Here is an 18,305-nt window from a genome sequence, read left to right as displayed (position 1 = left end):
ACATTTTTAACAATGAACATAACTGGCCACTGGAACAAATTATGAAGGAATGTGGTGTATTCTCCATCACTTGATGTCTTTGTACCAGGATTGGAAATCTCTTTCTCAAAGATACACTGTATTTCAACAAGTGACAGATTTAGTGAAGGAGTTTCTAGGCGAAATTGTCTGATCTGCAATATGCAGGAGATTAGACTAGGTGATCATAGAGGTCCCTTCTGACCTTAAAATCCATGGGTGAAATCCTGACCCTACTGAAGTCAATGACAAGGCTTCCAATGACTTCAAAGGGGCCAGGGTTTCACCCTATGAATCCATGATCCACCTTGTGTCATGTCTGCAGCTCTAACTCTGTGTCTGGCACATGATATGATATAGGAGGCTCACAGGGATTTGGAGCATGTGCAATGTAGATGGAGAGTTAAGGGACAAGTCTTGAAGAAGTTTTTCTGCACATATGCCCAAGGCAATTTTGTAGAGCTGGTTGGTAACCAGATGGAATTTCACAGGGGCACTGAAAATCATGTCTGTGTCCCGAATACTATCCAACCGAGCCTGTTTCCAAAATTCTCAGTCTCAGTCTCTTAACAATATCGGGATTCCTCTGCATCTGCCAGACATGTTAATCCCCTTTCAATCCTTAAACAATACAATTCTTGATGTGTTCGAATGAAGCAGGGAAAATTAAGCATCTCAGATTTCAAAAATTAAGCCTCATGGATTCTCTGATGGGTGATCAGGTAGGAGCCCTGAATGCTTTCCCCACACTTTCTCTTCCATGTGGATTTTCCTGATATATAACAACAATTTCTGGGAGGTGAATAATCTGCCAAATGTTTAACTGGGTGCAAGGGGATCCAGGTTACAGGATGAGATAAGCCATTCCTATTCAACAAACTAAACTTCAGAGTCAGAAGTTCACAGATTGCTCTTATAAACAAAAAGGAACTTCATGATTCTTGGATTCTACCAAATGTGTCTACAACAACCCAATGTCTCCTCCTGAAGAGGAAGTTAAAGTCAATCGTCATGATGAGCCTAAGCTCTAGTGAAATCCGAAAGGCTCCATGACCATTGCCCAGCAGACCTTCTGGGGACAATTCCCTGAACAGAAATCCTGGTGCCACTTGCCCCACTCCTGAGCTAATCCCCTTTCTTGTTATTCAGGTAGATAAGGAGTCCCAGTGCCATAAAGAGTGGCACCAGCACAGAGCCCCCACCCCCCACCCCACCTCTGTAAGGATTTTGCTCCTGGAAGATTCAGTCCCTGTCCATTCAAGTATGATGTTGATGCTGGGACCTAGTGATGACATTTCCACAGCAACATTATTAATTAAATTCCCTGCAGATCATTCTAGCAGAAATATTCATGGCATATGCTTCTCCTTCCCTTCTGCATGCACAGGCTGATGATGTGGGCTGGGGGAGGGGACAGAGAAGAGAGCAGATTTTGTCAGTGTCATTGGAGTGGGGAACGAAGCCCCTAAAGCCCTTGCCAAAAAAATGTCAAATCGCTGCTGACATTGCCCATAAAGGGAGAAGACTCCCTCACCCAGTACCAACCCTTTCCATTGATTCCTTAGGGCCAAGCCCCCAAACTGCTTCCCCTGGGGACATGCTTCCTGGCCCCACAGATCTCACTGCCAGGACATTTCTCCAGAGACTCAGCCTCACTTTTCTCTTTGCAAATTTCACCCCCTCCCACTGCTTCCCCCTGCCCAAGTAATTGGTGTTGAAAGCACACCCAGAAATAACAGAGCTGGAAGCAGGCAGGGCGCCTCCAGTGATCCCTCTAGGCTCACACCACAGGCAGCCTCCATTTATTGGGATTTCCATACACTTCATAAACACCTGTCCCATCCCATCCCCATCCCTTCTCACATCATGCTCTATTACATTAACCAGCATTCAGAATAAAGTTCTCAAGTCCACCCATTTCCCCCAGCCTTTCCTGCCTGTTGTTTCATTCCCTGAACCCGAGGTTTCTCTGCTGGAGCCCACCCTCCCCAGGCAGCTGCTGTACTCCCTGCAAATTCTCTCTGCACTGTCTTTCCTGAGTCAGTAGGCAACCCCCGGCCAGTGCTTCTATATTGTGATGCCAACTTTTCCCATCCAACGCTAACAATTTCCCAAATCTGGTGAAAAATTCCCAGATAAAATTTTTTACAGTGCTTCTATATGCTGGGAAATTTCCCCAAATCTGGGAATTTGTCAGTAAAATGTTTTAATTTGGGAAATTGGGACTTTTCATTCAAAACATTTTACTGACAAATTCCCAGATTTTGGGAAATTTCCCAGCATATAGAAGCACTGCCCCCAGCCCTTTTTAACTAGAGCAACTCCCCCATCACAGCATCTTCTCTACAGCAGCCTTCCTCACTCTGCAATTTCCTGAGTGCCTCCTGCTGCTCTTTGTAGGGAAACAGCTAATCTAACCCAGGTGTGCCTCATTAGTCATCAGCAATCCATACAGCCCTTAATAGGTGAACTGCCCTGTTACAAGAACCCCCAGTTCATGGACATATCAGATCCCAGCCATGGCCTCTGATGGCTCCAATTAGGGTCACAGAATATCAGGAGGTCATCTAGTCCAACCCCCTGCTCAAAGCAGGACCAATTCCCAACTAAATCATCCCAGCCAGGGCTTTGTCAAACCTGACCTTAAAAACCTCTAAGGAAGGAGATTCCACCACCTCCCTAGGTAACCCATTCCAGTGCTCAGAAGTGTCCAGCCTCCTTACAAGGCCGCCTGCCCTCAGCCAGTCATTTCTCTGTCCAGAACCCTGTGAGACTCCACAGGTCTGGAGCCCCTATGGGGCCTTGACTGTCAACCCTACTCTACTAGCTGCCCTCTAACAGGGGAATCTAATGATCATGGCTGCATCCTCATTAGCCTCCCCCTTCCTTGTGTGCAACAGGCAGGGACAGGAATCTGAGACTCCTGCAGAACCGGAGGAGGATGGACCTGGGGCTGTCTCAGGGTGTCCCCAAAATAAATGGGCCCTGGGCTGATGGGCACCTGGCCACAGGTCCTGCCCCAAGCTCTGGCTGGCAGCAGGGACAGGTTTCTCTGGGGCTCTGTCTCTGGTCCATTTGCTCTGGAGGTTTCTCTCTGTTCAGGAAAAAGAGAAGGATTCTGACCTGACCTGGATCCTCCCCACCCCACTTGCCCCACTTTTCCTGTTTCTGTCCGGGGGGAGGATCATTAGCTGTCACCACCAGAAGGTTCTGGTTATTGCTAGGGGAGAGGAAGGAGGCAGCTCTCTTTGCTCACCATCTCCCAGGTTGAGCTTCCTGTGTGCTGCTGCTCCCCAGCGGGGGTCCATGTGGGGAGATCCCTTCACTAATGCCCCTCTGTGCCCAACCTTCAAAAAATCTCACTATGAGACTAAACAACCCCTAAATAATTAATTTTAGGAACATTTAATATTTCAAAAATGGAGAACAATAAAAGACAAATACAAATTTTTGATTGAAAATATAAAAAAATAAATAAATAAAACAAAAATTTTCAGTCATCCCTCTTCCCTGTTTTTGACTAGCCAGTGATGGTACCTGAGCCCTTTAACCCAGTCAGAAGCCAGGCCCTTTTCCCAAAGGCTGGGGAGAGGGAACCCTGAAGTAGGGCAGTCCAACAGGGTAGCTTCAGGGAGACAGAGCTCCATACCCAAAGCTCCAGTCAGAGGGGCACTGCCAGCTACTGACACAAGGTACCTTTATATTGCCAGTCAGGACTTCAGGGATCATGCCAGGCCAGTGTCAAGAGAGAAGAGACACTTGTCAGGACAGGCCTGCCTGCCCCTGCCCTCTTTGGAAGTCCCCACTCCTGCCAGGAGCAAGGAATGAGTGGAGCTGAGGACCATCCCACAGCCGTTTAATTGGAGTAGATTCCACAATCTCATCTGAACGTAGAGACTGAGCATTTCCAGAGGGAATCTTTCCCCTATCTCTTGCATCGTCACTGGGACCACCAGCTGACAAGCTCTTTCACACAGTAAACTGAGCTTCTTGCCTCTGAGCACTCAGTGTTACGCACTAGGAGTTAATCGTTGTGCTGAGAGGGGTGCATTCAACGGACACCGCTGGCATTGGGTGTGTACGGGTATGTGGGTGCATTCAGCAGGCACAGCTAGCATTGGGTTTGTGCAGGTATGTGGGTGCAATCAGCGGGAACAACTGGCAATGGGTGTGTACAGGTATGTGGGTGCAATCAGTGGGCACAGCTGGTGTTTTGTTTATGTGATGTGTGGGCGAAGGGCTGGTGGCGTTTGTCTAATATCTAATGAGGTGCCTGTTGTCGTTGAAGCTTTTCCCACAGTCACAACACTTGTAGGGTTTCTATTCTGTGAGGATCCTCTGGTGCTGAACGTGGTTTGAGCTCTGAGTGAAACTTTTCCCGCAGTCAGGGCATATAAAAGGCGTTTCTCCGTTGGGATCCTCTGGTGCACACTAAGGGCTGAGCTCTCATTGAAGCTTTTCCTGCAATCACACTTATAGGGTTTCTTCCCCGTGTGCAGTCACTGATGGGTGATCAGACTGGATCCCCAAAGGAAGCTTTTCCTGCATTCACCACATGTGTTTGATCTCTTTCCAGTGGGGTGTCTTGGCTGGGCAATTTCTTTGGGTTTCTTGGCTGTCCTGTGAGTGGACTTATTCCCTCTCTTCCTTAGAGGGTGTCCATTCTCCATAACTGGCTCACTCTGATGGTCACAGGCTTTTTCCTGCTCAGGACTCTTGGAAACGCTCCCTTCGGATCTTCCTGAGCCCTTCCCTTGTGGTGCCGCTTGCTCCAGACCTGCCTGCAGAGGATTCTCTTCGCCGTTTTCCCTCACCATCCCGTAACCTGCTGGGATAGAGGATCCAGACAGGAGTCACTCCCTGTGCTGGTGGGCATGGGAACCTGAGAGAGGGGATGGGGAATAGGGCCGGCTCCAGGCACCAGCGGAGCAAGCACGTGCCTGGGGCGGCACATGCTAAGGGGCGGCATTCCGTCCATTCTTGGAGCAGCAGAGTCCAGGCAGGGGGTTTTTTTTTTTTTTTTGCGCTTCGGCAGTTCGGGCGGCAGCAGTCCGAGTGGCTTTTTTTTTTTTTTTTTTTTTGCTTGGGGCGGCAAAAATGGTAGAGCCGGCCCTGGGTGCTAGATTCCCTTTCTGAATATTAGCTAAATCTGGAAAGGAAAAGTCAATTTCTGCTTCCATGGCTCAGAAGTGGAAATCCTCCTAGGTGCCTGGTACTGTATCTAAAGCTGCTCAGGTTCTCTAGTAGAGCCTCCCCTCCCTTACTTTTCATTTTAAATTCTAGTTGGATCCACGTACCTCCCTTGCTAGGCTTCAGATAGAGAGGTGCACTGTCCATTTAGTCCACCCAATTCTTTCTTTGGGGGCTGTAAGGTGAGGTCTCACACACCAGTATCCCTAATCCAGTCTGGGGATGTCTTCTGAAGGGGATAGATGGGCCAAAGCCTTCTACTCCTTGGGCATACTTGTTCCCTGTTTTAGGGTTACCTACCATACGTCCATATTTTCATGGACATGTCCGGCTTTTTGGGTTTTAAATAGACGTCCGGGAGGAATTTGTAAAACTCTCAAAAGGTCCGGGATTTCCCTCCCAACGCATAGCGCAGCTGACAGGGTGGCCCGGCCGGATTGAGCCGCTCGCATCAGGGACACCAGCAGCCAGAGCCCCACCCCTGCTCCCCCACCTCTCCTCCCCTGCAGTCTCAGCGTGCCACACCAGCAGCCCTCGGGGGGGGACGGGGCTGGGCACTCAGGGGGAGCGCAGCAGCGTGTCTGGCTCTGCATGGAACCAGACACGCTGGTCTGAGCGGCATGGCAAAGGGGTCGGGGGGCAGTCAAGGGACAGGGAGCAGGGGATTGGATGGGTCGGGTGTTCAGGGGGGGCTGTCAGGGGCCGGGGGTGTGGAGAGGGGTTGGGGCAGTCAAGGGACGGGGGGGTTAGATGGGTCAGGGGTTCTGGGGGGGCCAATCAGGGGACAGGCAGTGGTTGGATAGGCGTGGGAGTCCCGGGAGTCTGTCAGGGGGCGGAGGTGTGGATAGGGGTCGGGGCAGTCAGGGGACAGGTGGGGACCTAGGGGGGCAGTAGGGTGTGGGGGTCTCAGGAGGGGGCAGTCGGGGACAAGGAGAAGGGAGACTTAGATAGGGGGTGGGGTCCCTGGAGGGGGCGATCAGGGGACAAGGAGCAGCGGGGGTTGGATGGGTTGGGGGTTCTGTGGAGGGCAGTTGGGGGGCGGGAAGTGGGAGTGGATAGGGGGTGGGGCTATTCCCCCCTTCCCCGTGAAGTGACCTCTTTTTTGAATGTGGTATCCCTACCGTTCACAGTGCCACCCCGTTCTAGCAGTGAGCTCTCCATTCACAGCAAGCCTCCGCATGAGGTCTCAGCTACCTACCTACCTCCCCCTCCCTTTCCTGTTGATAGTGGCCAAGGGAATGCTGGGAAATGTAGTTATTTCCCTGCTCCAGGGCTGGCTCTATAGGCAGGGAGATAACCAAAGAACTACAGCTCCCATGCCACCCCTGAAAATGTGCCGCCCCAAGCACCTACTTGCTTTGCTGGTGCTTAGAGCCGGCCCTGTGAATACCCTCAAAATTCAGGAGTGCTCAAGCTCAATTTGGGCAGCTGTTACTTTATTTCTCCCAAATAAAATATACTGATCCACTGTAACTTGCTGTAGAAAAAGTAGGATAAAATAGAGCAAGAAATGCTTCCCAGTAGTTATTAGGACTGGAATTGCTATTTTCAACAGTCATTGACTTTTTTTTTTTAATTTTGTTTGTTTAGAAGGAAGACAGCAATATTGCATTGGCAAATTCCCCACAGAAACGAAGAGTGGAACAAAAGAATAATAAAGGCACCTCAACTTTTCTTCATTTATGTAGGACAGTCATAATATGCATCCAGATATTCTCCAATCACAAGCTGAAAATTGTTCCACTTTACTGCAGTTCTGTAACCATATGGGAACCAATCCTGTCTGTGTTCTGTGCACGTCCAAAATTCCTGCTGAATGACACGCCCTGGGTGCGAGTTACCAGTGACCCAGGGCTGGGGTGGCAGGAGGGTGTGGTTGGTGGGAGTGGGGGGCAGGGCTGGGGCGGCAGGGGGGATAGGTGGGGGGGAAAGCCCAGGGCTGGGGCAGCAGGGGGTGCTGGTTGGGGGGGGGGGGAGAGCCCAGGGCTGGGGCAGCAGAGGGTGCGGGGAGTGGGGGGAGCCCAGGGCTGGGGTGGGGGACAGCCAAAAAAAATTTTGGTTGGGACGGCAAAAAAACTAGAGCTGGCCCTGCCCAGCCCCAAGGGATGAGCCGGAGCTCTCTGCCTGGGAGTGGATTTTATAGGAAAAGAGGAGATTCCAGAGACCCCCAAATAAAGGGGTCTGGGCTGATGGGCACCTGGCCCCAGGGGCTGCCCCGAGCCCTGGCTGGCAACAGGGGACAGGTTTCTCTGCGGCTCTGTCTCTGTTTCGTTCGCGCTGGAGGTTTCTCTCTGTTCAGGCAGGCGAGAAGGGTTCTGGCCGGATTCCCCCCTGTGCCACGCTTCTGCCCTTGGGGAGCGCAGGGAGGGCAGCTCATTAGCTGCAGTCGATAGCGGGCCCTGGCTGTTGCTACGGGAGGGGGCGGGACGGGAGGCTGCTGCTGCTACTGCTTTCTGCATGCAGGCTGCACTTCCTAGGTCAGACACTATTGCTCCATCCGGAGTAGCTGCTCCTCCCGTCCCCTCCCCAGCGGGGTCTGTGCGGGGAGAGCCCTTTCCTACAGCCCCTCTGTGTCCAGCCGGAGGGGTGACCCATCTTTGCTCCCGGGCGGGGATCTGCGAAGCTCAGCGCTGCTGCCCCCCTGAGCGACTGCAGGAGTCGAGCCAGCTCCGGGAGAGCGAACGCCCCGGACCCGGGCCAGGGACCGAGTCTCCCAGCCCGAGAGGAGAGGGGGCAGGAGGGAGAGACTGGACGGGGCAGTAGGAGTAATAAGGGGGTGTATACAGATCTCTGATCAGATCCTTGGGGGGGGGGGGGTTGAACCTGTTTGGCCCACATCCCAGCTGAGTGCTAACTACTGGGCTCTGAGTCATACAGTGGGCACTTTCTCCTCTGGGTTTGGAACGGCCCCTGGCTGAGGCATGCTCTGAGCACACCTAGCAGATCAGGCTTTGCAGGGAAGTAAGGCATTCACCTGCCTGGCTTAGCCTGGTTCAGGGATCGTGCTGGGGTTCAGAAAGGAGATAGTGTCTGGATGCCTAGAGAGAGGCAGCGGTGTGCATGACCAGAAAAGGAACTTAGGTAGCTAGGGAACTTTTACAGCAGTAATTTAGACGTGCAGTGAGAGTGGGGTTGTATAAAGGTGGCACCTGAAACTGACATAGGCACCTAAATCTGAGCCAGTTAGCTTATCTGAATGATTACACAGGCCCAGGAGGAGGCTGTGAACTTGTGAGTTTAGGAGAGAGTGCCTGGCTGGATTAGCACCTGGGCTCACAGAAGATGGATGGACAGGAAGGGTTAAAGATTTGTACTTTTGAGTTAATGAAATAAGCCCCACAAAGGAGGAATGTTGGTCTGAGCATTCTGGTCTGGGAGTAATCATTGCAAGACGGCAAGAGAGCAAGAAAGAGCTGCAGGTCTGCAGGACCGAGCATGCCACCAGGGGGTGGCTCCTGGGTGGCACACCATCACTCCAGTCAAGCATGAGAAAGCCAGGAAAGGCCACAGGTAAGGGACCCCTTGTGGATCTTTAACTGCCCCCTTTTGCTTAACAATTCAGGGCCGGCTTTAGGCCAATTCAACCAATTCCCCTGAATCAGGCCCCACGCCTAAGAGGGCCCCGCGCCCCTAAAGAGGAGAATCGGTTGAATCAGCTTAAAGCTGGCCCTGCCCGGGCCCTTTAAATAGCCCCCAGAGCCCTGGGGTAGCAGGGGCTCTGGGGGCTATTTAAAGGGCCAGGGCTCCAGCTGCCTCTGCCGCCCCATCCTTTAAATAGCCGCGGGAGCCCCACCTTCCCCAGGGCTCCTGCGGCTATTTAAAGGGCTGGGGCAGTAGAAGCAGGGGAGCCCCAGGCCCTTTAAATAGCCCCCGAGCCCCAGGCTGCTGCTGCTACCCCCTGTCCTGCCCACACCAGCCCCACCCCCCCTGCCCTGCCCGCAGCCAACCCCTGTCTCCAGCCAGCCCCACACCCCCTGCCCGCAGCTAGCCCCTGCTGCACCCCCTGCCCTGCCCGCACCAGCCCTTGTCTCCAGGAGGGAGGAGGAGAGGGCACTTACTGTACAGGGTGGGCTGGGGGCTGGCTCTAACCCCCTCAGCCAGTGATGAGCTGGAGTTGGTTCGCACAAACCGGTTGTTAAATTTTAAAGCAGTTTTGGAACCACTTGTTAACCGGCTTCCCTGCGAGGGGGTGCTGCGGCTTTGATGGGCTCCGGCTGGGAAGTGTGTAATTCCTCCTCCAGCTGCTGGGGGTGCTGCGCTGCAGGAGCCATGTGGGCCACCTCCTGGTCCTGTTGCTGCTGCTCCTCGGACCTCTGGCCCTGGGGCTCCCGCTGCTGCCTGGTGGGTCCCCAGCTGCTCTGCTGGGCCTGGGCTGCGTCCTGCTGCTCCAAGGTGCCCTCCCGGTGAGTACCCACCACCCTGCCTGCAGCCAGCTCCTGTCTGCTGCCAGTCCCTGCTGCACCCCCTGCCCACAGCCAGCCCATCTCCAGCCAGGCCCGCACCCCCCGCCCTGCTCGCAGCCAGCCCCTGTCTCCAGCCAGCTCTGCACCCCCTGCCCTGCCTGCAGCCAGACGCTACCTCCAGTCAGCCCCTGCCCTGCCTCAAGCCAGCCCCATGTCCACTGGTGCCCTGCAGTTCCCAGGGCAGTAACCCTGCACACCTGCTTCAATGGGGGGGGGAAGAGCAGCTGGGACCCACACATGTGCACACGTCACACCCCCAGGGAGTGGCGGGGACCCACACATGTGAAACGGAGCTCATTTCTAGTTCAGGCCCATCTTTTTAAAAAAGAACTTTAGGTAGGGTTAACATACATCCGCATACATTACGCAATGTACGTAATATATAATTTTGTTATTATTTATATACTTATGGAAAGCAAATAATACATGGAAGAAATGAAAGGGGGTTTTTTACGTGGTTTTTTTTTTTTTTCTTAGTCATCCCTGCCGGGGCCCCGCCGAAAATGTTCGAATTGGGCCCCGCACATCCTAAAGCATTAGGACACTGTAAGCATTAGGACACTGTGTTTTATTACATGGTCACATATTATCTCTCAGAACTCATTGTCTCAGGAAGTTGTTGAGACCAAGACTTTAATAAGATTCAAAAAAGGATTGGACATCACACTTCAGGTCTGAAGCCAATTTCTGGCTAGTAGAGACCAGGAAAAGACCTAATATGGGGGCACATTATCCCACACAGCTACAACATCCTCTGAAGCAGCTGGTGCTGGCCATTGTGAGAGACAGAATATTGGGCTAGGTCCATACCTGGGTCTGATCCAGTCTGGAAATTCCTGTTTGTATTATACACTGCAGGGTTTTTTCCTACGATCTTAAATGCACGTGTGTGACACCCTGTAATATAACTCTGTCACCTGGCATGCCGACAACAACTTCCCCGTGGCCAAAATCCTACAGTAAATCTTTAGTGAAACAGATTTGTCATATGGTCACTTCTGTCTTCTATAATTGTGTAGGCAGTGATTAATTTGTGCCGGGGCTGAGCCCTGGCACCTCGAGGCTTGGCAGTTCATAGCACCGACACCTCTGGGCTCCTGGCCAGCAGCCGCAGGTCTCCAGTTGCCCAACTCGGAAGGCAGCACCACCAGGGTCGCCCAGAGGATTCAGGAGGCCTGGGCCAAAGCAATTTCGGGGGCCCCTTCCATAAAAAAAGTTGCAATACTATAGAATACTATATTCTCGTGGGGGCCCCTGTGGGACCTGGGGCAAATTGCCCCACTTGCCCCCCCCCTCCGGGCAGCCCTGAGCACCACTGCCATCAGCAGCACAGAAGGAAGAGTGGCAATACTGTCCCATGCCACTCTTAGTTCTGTGCTGCTGCTGACAACAGTGCTGATTTCAGAGCTGGGTGCCCAGCCAGCAGCCGCCACTCTCCAGCTACTCAGCTTGAGCCCCGGCACCTCTTTCATTACAAATTAAGCACTGGGTGTATATCGTTAATTATTATGCTGCTACATGTACAAGCAGGATTTCTATCCCTCTGGACTCAGATACACTTCTGAGGGGTGGTTTTGTTATCACAGCAGAACAGAGAGTTGCACTAACAGCCTGGATGCCTCCTTTTCTGACACCAGTATCCCCTTCTGACACCAACCTGGCCCCTCCGTCAAGCAGTAGCAGTTGTCCGAGGTCCTGCAGGTTGGCTTCGCAGAGGGGGAGAAATCAGTGATTATCCATGAGGGTTTTCAGCCAGCTAGTTTTCATCACACATGGGTGACTCAAGGTAACATGCTGTGGCCACTGAACTTGAGCTATACCAGGGATAAGCAACCTATGGCACATGTGCCAAAGGTGGCAGGTGAGCTGATTTTCAGTGGCACTCACACTGCCCGGGTCCTGGCCACCACTCCAGGGGGCTCTGCATTTTAATTTAATTTTAAATGAAGCTTCTTAAACATTTTAAAAACCTTATTTACTTTACATACAACAATAGTTTAGTTATATATTATAGACTTATAGAAAGAGACATTTTAACGTTTTTAGAAGGTATTACTGGCACGCAAAACCTTAAATCAGAGTGAATAAATGAAGACTCGGCACACCACTTCTGAAAGGTTGCCGACCCCTGAGCTATACCAACGTACTTTTAAGTTTGAAATCGGTCTGTATACACTGTAAGGGTAAATTGCAGTACACCAATCCTGACATGAGAAGGTCAAGCTGCATGCAGGGCAATCCCTTCTCCTAGGAATCTCAACCCCACACCAGTTCCCAGACAGCAGCTCTGTCTCGAGCAGACTGTATTTAGAGAGCAATCTCTCCTGCTCCTCACGCAGCTTCTCCTGTCCCAAAGCTGCCTCTACTCCAAACCTGGCATAATCCAAAACTAACAAAGCACAATATATCATCCCAAGGGTCAAAACTTGCTCACATGCCTAGGAAAAGGGTTTGGAGACTGTGTAACAGTGCCACTTTGTGATACCTGCCAAGTTTTGTTATGAACTTTATTTGCCTCTTTCCTGGGAACTGCCCTGAAATGACCCTCATAGAGTTAACAGTAACTTTCCCAAAGCAGTGAAAGGAATTGCTTTAAAGTATTTATGCTTTTAGCTTCCAAATTTAAGCTAAAGTCCTTCTAGGAGCTGACAAATGCACATGAATGTCTTCCTAGCTGCTAACTGTACACCAGAATAGAATACCCTGTAATAATAGGTCATGCTTGTGTTAAATCTTTCTTAGCTGACCATTTAATGGCACACATTTTTAAAAAGTGGCCTCACTGATAGCCTCCATTTTTTAGGAACCCAACTTGACATCTTGGGCAGCCACAGTTCCCGTTAGCTCCAGCACCTCTTAAGATCCATAACCGTCTCACCGTGGGCACTTTTCAAGTACCTCACATGTCATCAGTGTCCCTGGAAGTGCAGCAGCCTTTGGGGCTGAGCAGAGCAGCCGAGGTTGCCGAAGGTGACGTGCTGTGGCCAGTGAAACTAATAGGGTTTGTCTACACTATGACATTAGGTCGATTTTATAGAAGTCGATTTTTAGACCTGGACTGTGGGTTCCACCAGAGGGGAAGGTCTCTGGGCTGTTCCCCAACCCACATGGTGGATCAGCAGAGACTACAGGGATTGTTCTCTTTCCTTTTCCCCCTGCTGGCTGGTGATGAGGTTATCTGAGTAAAACAGGAGATTTGAGCCACGAAAGTGGCCAAACTGAGGGTTGCCATGAATCTCTGAGGCGAGCAAATCCGCCAATAAGCGCAGGACCCACCAAGGTAGAGGAGGAACTTTTTGTCACAAATTATTGTGGGGCAGGTCTCTGGTCTGTGTCCTACAGTAGGTCAAACTAGATGATCACAAAGGTCCCTTCTGGCCTTGGAGTCTATGAACAGTGGAGGGAGGGGAGATCTTGTACAGAATTGTCAGAGCAAAGCTCTTAGGCTTGCAGAATGCAACAAGAGGCTACTTAACATCCATGTCCTCACCCGGGAGCATCTGGTTTTAAGGAACTTGCATGAAAAATCCACACTCAGAAAACAAACTGGGATTCTCTCTTTTGTGGGCAGGAAGCCTGGAGCCAAGCTAGCCTCGTGGCGCCAGTGGGACCTGGAGGGGGGGTTGCTCTGTATTTCATAGATAGTGTGTGCTTTAGAATACTCTTTTGGTTCCCTGCCTCTCCTAACGTCAGACCAAGTGACCATAATGATTCCTTCTGGCCTTAAAATCTACAAGGGGAACAATACATTCCTCAGCAGGCATTTGTCTCTCACAAAGGGTCTCCATGACCAGGTTCCTATCTGTTCAGATCCCATGCCCCTCAGTATGGAATAGTATGGGTTAAAGCACCGTGTAACACCTTATTGTAAGGAAATGGAATAAACCCTGATTTCAGTTGTTTGTGTGTTTTCTCTTGAGCAGGATTACTCATTGACAACTCCAATCTGAGCTCTCAGATGGAACAAAAGAAAGAGCTGTGGGTCCCAGATCTCCAGGGCTGTGAGGAATGGGAGATTTCAGGTGAGGTTAAACTAACTTGGTAGCCATCAGCAAGTGAAGTAAAAATGAGGGATTCCCACCAACACCCCATGTGTTCCCCCAGTTCTGCCTTCCCCGGGACTGTCCCCCACAGGGGTCGTATCCTCATCGCAGATGTCACTCATCATAGCTTCCCATCCACCCTGCCTGACAGCTGGAGTGTTTGGGTGGGAATGTCCCTTCCCCCATTTCCTCCAGGGGATTCATCTCCTGATGTTCCAGTCTCTCCATTTGTTATTTGGGTTTGTTCCCCCACTTCCTGGTCCCCTCTCTGAGGTTCTCTGTCTCCTCGGCACAGGGAATGACTCCTGTCTGGATTCTCTCTGTTCCAGCAGGTTATAGGACAGTGAGGGAGAACAAGGAGGAGACCCCTCAGCAGGAAGGTCCCGAGCAAGTGGAACCACCTGGGATGTTATTGGGAAGAGCTGAAAGGGATGTTTCCCAGAGTCATGAGCAGGGAGAAGCCTGTGAGAGTCAGCGCAGGCTGGAGAAACATCAGAAAAACCAGCCAGGGAAGGGAGAGAGAAAACCCACTTGCTGTGGGGAAGGACTCAAGAAACCAAAAGACATCTCAGCCTGTCAGAGAGAAGGGAAAGGAGGTGAAAATAGAGGTACACACACTGTGTCTGGGAAGAGCTGTAGACAGAGCTCAGAACTTAGTGTTCAGCAGACAATCCACTCTGGAGAGAGGCCCAATAAATGCCCCGACTGTGAGAAAAGCTTTAGCCAGAAATCAGCCCTTGTTAGACACCAACGGCTGCACACGGGAGAGAAGCCCTACAAATGCAGTGACTGTGGGAAGAGCTTCAGCGTGAGCTCACACCTGATCACCCACCAGAGACTGCACACGGGAGAGAGACCCTACAAATGCCTGGACTGTGGGAAAAGCTTCAGTGAGAGCTCAAACTTTATTCACCATCAGAGAATCCACACAGGAGAGAGACCCTATAAATGCCCCGACTGCGGGAAACGCTTCAGTAACAACTCAGACCTCACGAGGCACCACCGGACCCACACAGGAGAGAGGCCTTATGAGTGCCCGGACTGCAGGAAGAGCTTCAGCATGAGGTTCCATTTAGCTAGACACAAGCACGTGCACGCAAAGGAGGAGATGGAAAGCTCCCTCCTTCTCACACATCAGAGACTTCCGTCGGACGAGAAGCTCTGCAAATGCCCTGACTGCGAGAGAAGGTTCAGGGACAGCAGAGGCCTCGTGACACATCAGAGAATCCACATGGGGCAGAAATGCTATCAGTGCTCCGACTGCGGGAAAAGCTTCGGGGTGAGCTCAGCTCTTTCTGAGCACCGGAGAATCCACGCGAACGAGAAACCCAGCATCTGCCCGGATTGTGGGAAATGCTTTCTTCAGAGCTCAGAGCTGCTCCTCCACCAGATTAGCCATGCAGGGGGGAAGCCCTACACATGTGAGGAGTGTGGTAAACGCTTCGCTCAGAGATCGAATCTCCGGGCGCACCTCAAACACCACACAGCTGAAAAGCCCCATAAATGCACCCAGTGTGGGAAGAGCTTTGTCAAGCACTCCATCCTGGCCAGGCACCAGATCACCCACACGGACCTGAAACCGTTTAAATGCTCCGCGTGCAGCAAAAGCTTCACTCAGCTCTCCAGCCTCACGAGGCATGAGAGGGTCCATGAGGCAGAGATGCTTTCCGAGCCCCCCGACTGGATGGCAGAAATGAACCATACATTCATCGATTCCAGCGGGCGGGCATGGAATTGGGCTCAAGAGTACCCAGCTGCCCGGCTGTGGGGCGAGGAGGTAGCCATAACCAACCCCAAACTGATCAGTGACCCTCGACCTACACCTGGTCTGGCAAACCCCAGACAGGTCAGGGGAGACCTCAGCCAGCCCCTTTTAAGTGCTGTTGAACTGGCTGCCGAGCTACCAAGCTCTTCTGCCTCCTGCCAAGACAGTGCATCCATCTCTCTGGACTGAAAGATCCCCCGTCCCCTTAACCGCTTCCCCGGGCCACCAGCCTCAGGAGCCACACTAGAGGAGGGCATTGCAGCTGGGATTTCCCGAGACACCCAGGGGGCAGGATTGGGGGTGGTGGGAAGCAGAGAGGGCCAGCTGGCTTCTAGGGGTATTAAGTGTCTGGGGACTGGGGGTTAAGGAATCATAGAATATCAGGGTTAGAAGGGACCTCAGGAAGTCATCTAGTCCAACTCCCTGCTCAAAGCAGAGGGAGGATGGGCAGGGTTAGGATGCTGCATTCCCCTCAATTGGAGTCTCAGCATCTCTGAAAGCCAATCCTGATACTTCTAATGACCACCATTAGTCACTTGCGCCATCACTTCCTGGTAAAATCTGCTGCTTTTTCCCACCCTTTGGGTGTCTTCCCCACCCTTCTTTCCAGGTGTCCCTCCCCTGCCTCTGTATTTCTCCTTCTGTCTTCCCTCAGCATGTCCTCTGCTGCTGCAGTTCATGCTGCCATTACTCCCTTTCCCCCCATCCCCTCAGCTACAAGGACAAGCAATGACACAGTTGGGCTGGCATGTACAGTGCCATAGGGATTTAGCGTAAACTCCACCGCAAGAGGAAAGGGGGCGGGGCTTTCTGCAGACACCACTGAACCAGACTTACCTGGTGTTTGGAAGGTTCCCTTCCCTAACAAATGAAAGCTTAGATTCTGCAGGATCTGGACATGCCAGAGGAAGCACACAAACACTTCCGGCAGCTGGATGTTTGATACTGCTCTCTTACATACAACGATTATGGTCCGTATGGAAATGCTTAAGCCGACAGATAGAGGGATGTGTATGGAGAAAATAGATAAATAGAAAAAAGACTTTCCCAGGGACCAATAAAAGATTGTTCCCTCTTGAATATTTTCTAGAGCTTGTTGGAAAGATTGGACTCCAAGTATAATTTTACACCGTTAAAGAAGACCCAAGTATCTTGCAGTGTATGGGGGGGGGAAATGGTTGGAAAGTACTTGAGTTAATCCAGTAGCAGGAACCTTTTTGTAGTTGATGGGTATCTTTCTGTTTTATACTTTTTTATTTTAAACTGCAGGCATATGTAGTTTGAGAAAGCTCCCAAGGGAAACTTTATAAATCAAAATAAAATAATTGTATGATGGCTGAAATGCTGGCACAGCTCCTTAGGGACTTATCAAGGAAAGGTGTGTGTATACGTGTGTACATGTACACAAAAGATATACCTATTTGAGATGGGAAAGTAACTGAAAGTACAGTGAAAGCTTTGTTATCTGGCATGTTGGGGGAATAGGAGGTGCCAGTTAATCAAATATTCCAGTTAACTAAGAGTTATACTTACAATGGAATACCAATTTTCAAAGAATTAGAATACAATAAAATGAATAAAGTATAAAATAGTAGACAGGTACTCACCAATCCAGTAGTAGTACTGCACTGCAGAGTGGTTGGTTTCTTGAAGCACTTAGGTGTATACAGGTAAAATTTTCTATACAGTAGGTTATCTTATGACACTACATATCACTAAGGGCAGCGGATGGCATACACCCAGAACACAAAAAATCCACTTAACACTAAAACTATACTGAATATAATTTCATCTTTCTTTGATGATTCAGAAGGCACTTCAGGATCTTGCAGTGCCTCAGGATCATCATTATCAACATAAATTATCATTGTAGATGTAGAAGGTGTAGGAAATGGGGCTAAATCTGTAATGACCCTATGACACACCCTAGAAGCTGCTTTTTTGAATAAATCTCTGATATCGCCTTGCTGACTTGTCTTCTGCCTCTTTTGCATAAAAGTAGAGTGTAGAATGTGCAATTGCATAACCTCCTGGGCAATATACTAGTCCCAGTTACTAGATTGAAGATTTGTATTGGGAGAGATCAGAAATGCCTGTTAATAGAGCTTTCCTGTTGGTAAAGTGCCAGATACACAGTTTTTACTGTAATTCATAATGAAATAATAAAAATAAATATACAAAAAGCATTAATACTAATAAACCAATGTCACAGGAATATTAACAGGGGAATAACATTATACAGTAACTCCTCGCTTAATGTTGTAGTTATGTTCCTGAAAAATGCTACTTTAAGCAAAACGATGTTAAGCGAATCCAATTTCCCCATAACAATTAATGTAAATGGGGAGTTAGGTTCCAGGGAAATTTTTTTCACCAGAGAAGACTATATTTTAATATATATATACACACATAGACACCGTATAAGTTTTAAACAAACAATTTAATACTGTACACAGCAATGATGATTGTGAAGCTTGGTTGAGGTGGTGAAGCCAGAGGGTGGGATATTTCCCAAGGAATGCCTTACTGCTAAATGATGAACTAGCACTCGGCTGAGCCCTCAATGGTTAACATATTGTTCTTAATGTAACCTCACACTCTACAAGGCAGCACGAATGGAGGGAGGGGAGACAGCATGGCAGAGAGAGACAGAGACACACCCTGTGTGAGAGAGAGAGATGCACATTGCCCCTTTGTAGGCTGACGCCCCTGTAAGTACATTGCCTTTTTAAGTAGATTAGCAAGTTGAGACAGAAGCTGCTGACAGCAAGCTCCCTCAGTCCTGAGCCCTGTAGTGTCATCGTCACCCCCCTCCCCCCTCCCATG

The 18,305-nt window shown here is 50.5% G+C and overlaps 1 protein-coding gene and 1 long non-coding RNA gene across 7 annotated transcripts; one reads left to right on the top strand and one right to left on the bottom strand.

The window, feature by feature from the left end:
• Window positions 1–4,320: 4,320 nt before the first annotated feature.
• On the bottom strand, window positions 4,321–7,571 carry LOC135974487 (uncharacterized). Its single transcript, XR_010591752.1, has 2 exons — window positions 6,330–7,571; window positions 4,321–4,843 (listed from the first exon to the last, which is right to left on the bottom strand). It is a non-coding gene; the product is annotated as an uncharacterized LOC135974487 (long non-coding RNA).
• A 118-nt stretch (window positions 7,572–7,689) lies between these two features.
• Window positions 7,690–17,445, top strand: LOC101945266 (zinc finger protein 883-like). 6 transcript variants are annotated; one of them, XM_065562355.1, is made up of 4 exons: window positions 7,690–8,718; window positions 9,360–9,611; window positions 13,595–13,693; window positions 14,044–17,445. In XM_065562355.1, the coding sequence occupies exons 3-4, from the start codon at window positions 13,630–13,632 to the stop codon at window positions 15,666–15,668; spliced, it is 1,689 nt and encodes a 562-aa protein (XP_065418427.1). In that variant the 5' UTR covers window positions 7,690–8,718; window positions 9,360–9,611; window positions 13,595–13,629; the 3' UTR covers window positions 15,669–17,445. The 6 variants fall into 6 exon arrangements, with proteins under 6 accessions (XP_065418427.1, XP_023969086.2, XP_023969085.2 ...); XM_024113318.3 differs by having other exon boundaries at window positions 7,694–8,718; window positions 9,450–9,611; window positions 14,047–17,445; XM_024113317.3 differs by having other exon boundaries at window positions 7,695–8,718; window positions 9,450–9,611.
• Window positions 17,446–18,305: the final 860 nt, after the last annotated feature.

Source organism: Chrysemys picta, chromosome 12 (genome assembly GCF_011386835.1).
Source record: "Chrysemys picta bellii isolate R12L10 chromosome 12, ASM1138683v2, whole genome shotgun sequence".
In the NCBI taxonomy this organism is placed as follows: Eukaryota; Metazoa; Chordata; order Testudines; family Emydidae; genus Chrysemys; species Chrysemys picta.
The sequence above is the reverse complement of the archived record's forward strand: the minus strand, read 5'-3'. Positions and strand labels throughout refer to the sequence as shown.

Coding starts and splice junctions, on each gene's coding strand:
- LOC101945266 (XM_024113317.3), top strand. CDS start 8,694: ATGAGAAAGCCAGGAAAGGCCACAG. Junction 9,612..13,594: donor TGCTCCAAGGTGCCCTCCCG/GTGAGTACCCAC, acceptor TCTCTTGAGCAG/GATTACTCATTGACAACTCC. Junction 13,694..14,043: donor TGAGGAATGGGAGATTTCAG/GTGAGGTTAAAC, acceptor TCTCTGTTCCAG/CAGGTTATAGGACAGTGAGG.